The following is an 8,983-nucleotide window of genomic DNA, read 5'->3' as shown; positions in this document are numbered from 1 at the left end:
AATGGCTATTATCAAAAAGTTAAGCAATAATAAGTACTGGTGAGGATATAGAGACATGGGAACCCTTGTGCACTGTTGACGGGATTGTAAACTCGTGCAGCCACTATGTAGAACATTATGGAGGTTCCTCAAAAACTTAAAAATAGAACTACCATATGATCCAGCAATTCCACTTCTGGGTATATATCTGAAGGAAATGAAATCAATATCTCAAAGAGATATGTGCATTCCCATGTTCATTGCAGCACTATTTACAACAGCCAAGATATGAAAATAACCCAAGTGTCCACTGATGGATGAATGGAAAAAAATTGTGGTATATATACACAATGGAATATTATTCAGCCATAAAAAGAATGAAATCCTGCCATTTGTGATGACATGGATGAACCTTGAGGGCATTATGATACGTGAAGTAAGTCAGATGGAGAAAGACAAATACTATATGATCTCACTTACATGTGGAATCGAAAAAAATCCAAACTCACATAAACAGAGAATAGGAGCAGGGGCTGGGGAGTGGGAGAAATGGGTGAGGGTGGTCAATGGTACAAACTTCAAGTTATAAGATGAATAAGTTCAGGGACGTAATGTACAGCATGGTGACTATAGTTAACGACAGTATATTGTATATTTAAAAGCTACTAAGAGAATAGATTTTAAAAGTTCTCATCATAAAAAAGGTTTATAACTATGTGAGGTGATGGATGTGTTAAGTAACCTTATCGTGTTAATCATTTTGCACTAAATACCCATATCAAATCATTACATTACACGCCTTCAACTTACACAATCTTTTATGTCAATTACATCTCAATAAAGCTGGGGGGGGAAAGAAACAAAGTAAAATATTTATTATTTACATGAAATGTTCCTTTCTACTTAATTAAATATATATATTTTTCAGTTTCCTTACACAGGCCTCTTGAGAATTGCTCCTAACAGAGAGATAGAACTAACTACACATCAGCAGATGTCACTCTGTAAGGGATCCTCCTCAACTGTCCTTCTCTGTCAGTTTCAGTTGGTTATTTTTTTTTCCTGCAAATTTCAACTGCCTTTTCTCCATTACCAATTTCAGTTTCCATTTTCAACATCTGATGAGCCTCCAAGAGCCACTAGGACTAGTATTTTTTTTTTAAACATCTTTATTGGAGTATAATTGCTTTACAATGGTGTTAGTTTCTGCTTTATAACAAAGTGAATCAGTTATACAGATACATATGTTCCCATATCTCCTCCCTCTCGCGTCACCCTCCCTCCCACCCTCCCTATCCCACCCCTCTTAGGACTAGTATTTTTCACTTTGCCTGTATAAGGATCATAATACAAGATATGCTTCCCTTTTGAATGCTGGCCCCAGTGCGAATATCTGTTTAGTTTAAAAAGCCACATGGAACATTTTTCTACTCTGTGGCTATGTCTTTGCAACATTGATATACTTCTTATTATCCTTTTTTTTTTTTTTCTGATGAAAGGCACAGTTTAGTTCATGGGACAAGCACTGGTTAAAATTTGCTACTCTTTTCAACAACACTGAGCAAATATTGTCTACCAGGTACCAAGCACTATTGTGGAGAGTCAGCAGTAATAAAACAGATAAAAAGTCTTGCCTTCATGGCTCTTACATTCTACACGGACAGAACAAAAAATAATTAAAATATACAATAGGTGGGTGGTGATGTGTGCTCTGGGGAAAAAAAAAGGAAGAGAGTAGGGAACATCTAGGGGGTGCTTGCAATTTTAAAAAAGAGTTTTCAGAAAAGCTTTCATTGTGAAGGTGATGACATCTGAGTGAAGACCTGGAGGAAATGAGGGAGCAAGCCATGTGGGTAACTGGGGTAGGAATTGCTCAGGCAGAGGGAACACCTAGTGCAAAGGTGCACGTAGCCTGTCACAAGCAGTAAGGAGTTTTACTGTAAGCATCTGCCAGGGACAAAAATTCAGGCAAGGCTCTTTTTGTTGCTGCTCTAAAGAATCCACCTACAAGAGAGTTTAATCAGCTGAAGATGAACATCAGTGCAGATCTGTTTAGTGTTCTCTCTCAGCCGTGACCTCATTTCTGATACTGACAGCCTGGACTGCCTCTTAGATTTGGTTGGGGCTTGGATGCATCCCCTGGCAAACCTGGATGAAACTAGAAGAGGGAGGTTTTGGTAGCTCTGTAGGCCCGTTAGTTATCTCATTCTCTCTTCACATGGGGCTACATATTAATCAGAGGTAGCCAATGATTCCAAGTTTTAATGCAACCTAAAGTATAGTCCATTACCATACATGAACCAAGAAGTAAGTGTAATCGTTCTACTTCAGATTAGCTAACGGTGGAATCTTGTTCCACAAACAGCCAAGACGCGGGTTACTGAGAACAAAGGTGTTTCCCATGCCACCAAATTGCGCTTTCAGTGTTGTCTTCTTCTAGGTGGGTCAACATAGTAAAGAGGTCATTACCAACATTAACATATATAGAATTTCCAGGGACTGTTACACTTATATGCAACAAATAGCGATAATCTGCACGGGACCTAGCCATCCCATAGCTAGCACAGTCGGGTAACAATGCTCTTCTCGCCCAGCAATCCACACTTCCTTCTAAGGGGGGGGGGTCCCAATTTACTGAGGGGTATGTTTTCCTAAAGCTTCTTTTCATACCCTTGGAGCCCACTCCCAAACTCACTAAGAATAAAATACTGTTAAGAACTCAACAAATGGACATTGGAAAGCCAATACTGGGTTTAGTTGATTTTAGCCCACCTTTGATTTGTTTGGAGACTGAATTCCTTACACATAAAGATCAGTATTTATTTCATGAGAACAAAGGTTTAAGAGGCAACCAAGATATATTTAGTAAAGAGAAGGTGATTGAACCTCCAAATAGGTCATGGTGACTTATGAGCAACTGAAAATAGTATTTTAAGATCATACTAGTTCTCTGTGTGCGTCATTTAGATTTGTTTTGGTTGTCTGATTTAAGTTGGCGTTGGCAGTTTTGAACAAACACAGAAAGACTTTAACACATGGCTAGGTAGGTTGTTTTAGATCCAAATCAGGTATTGATCATTAGGACTGTGGCTTGGTATAAATTTAGAATTACTGTAATCTAAAGTGTTGGGTTCGTTACATACTTATATTTAGGAGTGGCCAGAGATAACATTTCTATTTTGAAACCATGCTGTAATCAAATCGACAACTTGGCAATTTACCAGCATTTTTAAACACTTCACATATTTTAATCCGTCAATTTTTGTTCTTGATATTCTGAAAAAGTCATCAGAAAGAAGCCATTTATCATTCTTTTTCCCCATGAAGGAAGGCAATTTCCTAATGAATGAGGAAATCTTTCATTTTAGATGGAAAAAATAACACAATAGGTCAATTACACTGAATTGAAAAGAGTAAAGTTTTTACTACATTTATATTTAATATATGTTATTCTGGAAAGCAAATACATGTGAACACAATGGGGATAATAGTAGTATCGTACCTTGTGGATTATAGGAGGATTGAAGGAATTAACACATAAAACATTCTTACAACAGTGGCTGACACATGAAATGCTCAGTAAATGTTAGCTGTTATTCTACTATGTGATAAAGTGAGGAACTGTCACTAGTATTCATGGGTGCAATTCTTGCATTTTACAGAAAAAGTGGTTTCATCCACTTTTTACAGAACCTACTATGCTTTCTGTTCTGAGGGCACAATGAAGCTGAGAGGGATGGCTCCTCTAAGTGAAACTGACCCCTGCATTTAGTGCCTGAAATCAGAGGAAGCTTGTCAGTGTGGGCAGACACCAAGAGTAGACCAATCTGATCTCCCACTTCTTTTTTCTCTCATGGAAACGAATGGAGGGTACCTGATGTGGACCCTTCAATCAATTGTTCCTGCTTAATGTTTCAAACCTTGGTTTACTGTGGGGTAAACTTCGGTTCCTGACAGTCATCCAAAATCTTAGTTTCTCTTAAGTTCCACCGCAGAATAAAAACTAAATTTACCCCAGTGGATTATTACATCAAGTCTGGTATTATGTCTCCCAAGAGGCCATCTGCTTCTGGGAAAAGACAACAGGGCGTGCCCTCCATCACACCTCCATTTAACTGACGGTGCAATGATGGACAAGTCCTTGTTGACCCCTGCAATTCAGAGTTATTGTCTTGGAACAGAAGATTTGATGATCTCTTTTCACTCCATAGGATAACTGTAAAAGTATCCACCCAGGGTTCAATCCAACCCCCAGACATTGCTTCTGATGGCCTTACATTCTTTTGATTAGTCTACTCAACACAAAAACTCAGATTACTAAAATTAGTGGGCAAGGGATGGATTCTTCTCAAACATCCCACCACCAGAACAGGTGTACTTGCAAAGTCAAGTTTGCCTGATGTATCCTCTGTCTCAAGTGGTACAAACGGCCCGGGAGGGTGGAGCCCTCACAACCTGCTTCCGTGGGCGTGCGTGTCTGTGGGTGTCGGGGTACGCGCAGGACACACACGGACCCACTGTCCCAGGGCAGCCCAATCACGGTCCCCCTCTCACCTCAAAGCCTGTCAACTCTCACGCCCCTCTTTGAACGCACAGCCCCTTTCTCCGCCTTCGCTCCTTCGTATCCCGCCTCCAAAGTAGGACGCCCACTTTCGTTGGCCGGTGCTCCTCTCACTCCTACCCGGAAACCAATCACTCGCGTTCTGGTGGAGAGTGACGGAGACAATGGGAATTCTCGTTGCGTCATCTGCCCGCCCCGAGCGCCGGGAGGCGGTGCAGGGGGCGGGGTACGGGTTGCGGGGTTAGGTGCCTTATGGAGTGAGGAGCGGGTAGAGGAGGCGGTGGCTCGGCTCCGCGTTCAGCCAGGCACCTCGAGGCCCTTTCCCCCTACCAGGTCCCCAGAAGCAGGGATCCCGGCCCTCCCTGCAGCTGCCGGGCTCTCGTGCGCGTGCAGCCCCGCGCGTCTGCGTGATGCCGGCGGCTGCCCCTTTCCCGTGTCAGCGCGAGGCCCGGGGCGGCGGCGGCGGCGGCTCCGGGCTCCTCGCGGCCCCGGCCGTAACCGCCACACCCAGCCCGGTCGGGTGGTTGGGGCCGTTGGATGTTCGTTTTCGCAGCCTTCCCCTCCCCCCCTCGCTGAGGCGGCGGGGGTGCGCGTTGCGCAGGGGGAGCCGAGAGACTCCTCCCCCTCCACGATCTCCCCCGCCCCTCCCCCTTACACACTCGCACGCACTAGCGCGCCGGCTCCCACACGCTCGCTCGCCTCCCGCTCCGCGCCTCGGTGTTGGCCGGCATCGTCCAGGGCCCGCGGAGCCACCATGTGCACTGCCTCCTCCTCTTCCAGTTCCTCTCAGACTCCTCATCCCCCGCCGCAGAGGATGCGGCGCAGCGCCGCGGGTTCCCCGCCGCCGGGAGCGGGAACGGTGCGGGCGGCGGTGGTGGCGGCGGCGGCGGCGGCGGCGTGAACTGCGCCCCGGTTGCGGGAGCCGGCCGGCTGCTGCAGCCCATCCGCGCCACGGTGCCCTACCAGCTCCTGCGGGGCAGCCGACACAGTCCCACGCGCCCGCCCGCCGCCGCCGCCTCGCTGGGCAGCCTCCCGGGGCCCGAGGCAGCTCGCGGCCCCAGCCCGCCCGGCCCGACGCCGCCGCCGACCGCGGCCCCGACCGAGCAGGCGCTGCGGGCCATGGGCCGCCCGAGACGGTCCCCAGAGAGCCACCGGAGGAGCCACTCACCTGAGCGCCGGAGCCCCCGCTCGCCCGTGTGCAGAGGTAGCGAGCCCAACCGTTGCGTCCTCCCGGGCTGCGTCTCCCCGACGGTGCCCTCCATGGAAACTTCAGCCTCTCCGGGCTTCTCTTTGCTAGTGCATTATGGAAGGTGTGAAAGTGGCTTTGGGAACCTCACCCGTCTGCGGTCGCTGCGGGGCTTGGATGAGCGAACTGCGGAGCAACTTTTATTTGACCCTCCTGCCGCCCCTCAGCTTTTATCTTCCATCACTCGCCTGGATCGAAAGGTTTTTCAGTTTAAGAGCTGATTAGCTCACTCATGTGTTTGCTGTTTGTAGTGGGGGAAGGAGGAGCTGGGCGAAACACTTAAAAACAACACGCACACAAACTCTCCGGCAGCAGGTAAAGTGGTGGTTGTAATCTGTACAGCCTCTTTGTGCTTTCCTACAAAGTTCCTATAACGTGTCTGTGCATACCGGGATAATTTTTTTTTTTTTTTTGGGGGGGTGGGGAGGTGGAGGCACCAGTTATGATGTAAGGATATCCTGTTGGGCGTGTAGACGGGACAGTTTTGGATGTGCAATTGAAGTGTATAGTGTTTGGTTTGGCTTTTTTTTGGGGGGGGGGGCTCCCTCTTTTCTCTATATAGTCACATGCATCAGGGCGGTACTGCACTGGAAACAGTTTATGCCCAACTCAAGACTTTCATGGTAAATTTCTAAGGACCTATTTGTGGAGTGTGCTCCTTTTTCCCTTCTATTTTTAAGTACACTTAACAGTTCAGTTGAGCTGTTAAAGGATCTCAAGTTTCGTTTTTCTTAGGTGTCAAAGGTCATGGTGAGCTGGTGGATGCTGTCGGCTTCCCTTAATGTTTTGTGTTTTGGTGTGGTTTGGTTTATGTTTAGGGACACGGTGAATGATCTAGTTTAGTCCTGGGGGAGAAAAGGAAGTTTAGCCAAAACAGGGATGTAAAGCTCATAAGGGAGGGAGGAGGAGCTCATGTTATTAGATGCCACGCTAGGGCTACAGATGCTGCTGCTGCGTTGTGCAGAGAACGGATCATACCGAGGGGAAAATCTCTGCTTGGAAGGGAATCACTGTGGAGCCTGTGCAATGTTTATGGGGTGTGTGTAATTTTTTTAATGGAGTTTTCTTGATGAAGGTCTTAGACTTGGAGAAAGTGACTGTGTTAAGATAGATTGCAGTTTTGGTGTTTTGTTTTAATATTTCTGACCTGTAATTAGCATGTTGCTAAGGCCCTTGTTTTCAGACCACTTGATGGTGAGGCAGGGTAGGATGTAGTGCAGTGGTATGTGTCCAGGAGCACCGAGAAATGCATCCTGTAATCATAATGCACCGGAAGGAATTTGCTCCCCCACTCCTCCCCCATGTCAAGCCCGCTGCAGAAACTGACATCCTCCAGCAAATCCTGAATGAGTGAATGAAAACAACGTGATCGCCCTAATAATGACCACAACTGAACACACATCTTTGGCTGTATTTTATAGAAAAGGCCACCGTTTTCTAGCAGATTAATGCCATATGCAACTCCTTTGCACATTTTCTAGAACTGTATGAAATGAGAGGTAACAGAATGAAAAGAAGGCAGCAGTTACATAAATTTTTGAGTGATTTAGTTTCAACAGTACATAAATTGAGTTTTGGGATTTTCTTTTAGGGACTAATGTAAGAGCCATAAAATAAGCACTGCAGAAAGACTGTGTTCAGAGGGTTTTGTGGGCATAGTGAGTAGTTTCAGCAATTGCTGCAACAATATATTGGTCATCTAGTACCTCCTCCCCTTTTGTTGATAAACACATCTTACAACAGTTCTTAGTGCAACTTGTTTTTCTGCATCCTTCAGAAGTCTTAATTGCTTAGGAATTACAAGGTCCATCATCAAGTAGTTTTAATGAAATTTGTGACCAGGCTTAAACTGGCCTCTTTGTTGTAGTATGTCACATCTGAGTTGAATGCAATTTTAACGCAATCATGGTGAAAACACTTCTCTGAGTCTGGTTGTTCAGGAGACAGATTTGCATCAGAGAGCTTGTATTGGGAATAGAAGAGGCCTTTCTGCTGTTTTTAACACCAGGTGGTTTTGTCAGTTTCTTACATTGAAATGATTTTGAATGTAGGCTCTTCTGCCCCCGGTTCCCTGATGATATTAACCTTTCTGTTACTTCTCCACATCCCACCTTGCTCCTCTCTACCTAAGTTAAAACGATACAACTAATCTATTCTTTTTACTTATCTATTTAGAATTCATGCTATGAACAGTTGAACAATTTTTCAAACAATTATCTACTCAGTTTCTTTTGAATTCTGCAAGGTTCTGACTTCAGTGGATTGTAGCCTCCACAGGTCAAGGCTCCTGCCGCTGCTGCTGCTGCAGACACTGACGTCACTATACTGCATGAATGAAAAACAACAACGTGCTCCATTTCTGGCTCTCCACCTCCTTCCTTTTCTGCACACTCCGTGTGTGTGTGTGTTTAAGATGGTATTACGCTGCATTTGAAACTACATTTAAAACTGTTAAATTAGGTAGGTAGTGGCTCAGGGATATGTGTTTAGTATAGAAGCATATTGCTTACAAAAAGCTTCAAGTGCTATGAGCATTTGGACTAGAGGTGACATAACAGCATTCAGTATTTTTTTTATCTGGACTGGTGGTTATGGAAGAGAATACAGAAGATGTAAACAATTTTCTTTGTAATTGCTTTACCAAAAACAAGTTATGAGACAGTGTAATTTCTTAACATGTTAGATCATTATTATCTCCCTCTGAAACATTCTTTTTTTTTTTTTTTTCTTCACACACACACACTGTATTTTATTTTTACAAGAGATAAATAGACTGACACCAAGCATTGTACATGGATAACCACAACAAAAGCAACAATGATTGCAATTACCAAACATGAAACACACTCATACTATGTCATAATATTGACATTCAGTCCAGTAATCCTCCACTGTAACAGCTCCTTTACTTTGCAGTGAAAATTGATTTGTATATTCTTTGCCTCTGAGTCCTTGTGGGATTTTTTTTTTTTTTAATTCAGACAGAAAGTCACAAAAATTATACTCATCCTCATCAGTTCACTCAGTCCCATGTAATTAATTTTTTTTTTCATCTTGATCTTTTGTTAGCACTTTTATGAGTTCATCAGTTTTTCATTAGAGTTCTGAAAATGCTTATTCATTCAGTTCAGCAGTACAGTCAGTTACCAGAAACCTGTACTTGTCAGAGTCTTTTCCATGACTTTCTTGAAGATGAA

General features: G+C 44.5%; 1 protein-coding gene, 1 long non-coding RNA gene and 1 pseudogene across 13 annotated transcripts in view; 2 read left to right on the top strand and 1 right to left on the bottom strand.

The window, feature by feature from the left end:
* LOC309656989 (dipeptidase 2-like) overlaps nucleotides 1–4,726 on the bottom strand; it is a 9,804-nt pseudogene extending 5,078 nt beyond the window's left edge. The window contains exon 1 of the transcript XR_014268304.1: nucleotides 4,574–4,726. The product of XR_014268304.1 is annotated as a dipeptidase 2-like (transcript). The remainder of the gene's footprint in view (nucleotides 1–4,573) is intronic.
* The window catches only part of LOC309658226, a 477,715-nt gene that overhangs the window by 87,327 nt on the left and 381,405 nt on the right, over nucleotides 1–8,983 (top strand). The window lies entirely within an intron of this gene.
* The window catches only part of LOC309656988 (glucocorticoid-induced transcript 1 protein-like), a gene marked incomplete at its 5' end in the record, with an annotated part of 100,198 nt that continues 96,165 nt past the window's right edge, over nucleotides 4,951–8,983 (top strand). The window contains 3 exons of the mRNA XM_082453982.1: nucleotides 4,951–5,079; nucleotides 5,213–5,744; nucleotides 5,838–6,101. Coding sequence (XP_082310108.1) covers nucleotides 4,951–5,079; nucleotides 5,213–5,744; nucleotides 5,838–6,007 — 831 coding nt within the window. The 3' untranslated portion in view covers nucleotides 6,008–6,101. The remainder of the gene's footprint in view (nucleotides 5,080–5,212; nucleotides 5,745–5,837; nucleotides 6,102–8,983) is intronic.

The sequence above is a fragment of the Balaenoptera physalus genome, assembly GCF_965194825.1.
Source record: "Balaenoptera physalus genome assembly, chromosome: 3".
NCBI classification, from domain to species: domain Eukaryota; kingdom Metazoa; phylum Chordata; class Mammalia; order Artiodactyla; family Balaenopteridae; genus Balaenoptera; species Balaenoptera physalus.
Note: the sequence above shows the minus strand (reverse complement) of the source record. Positions and strands in the feature narration are given on the sequence as shown.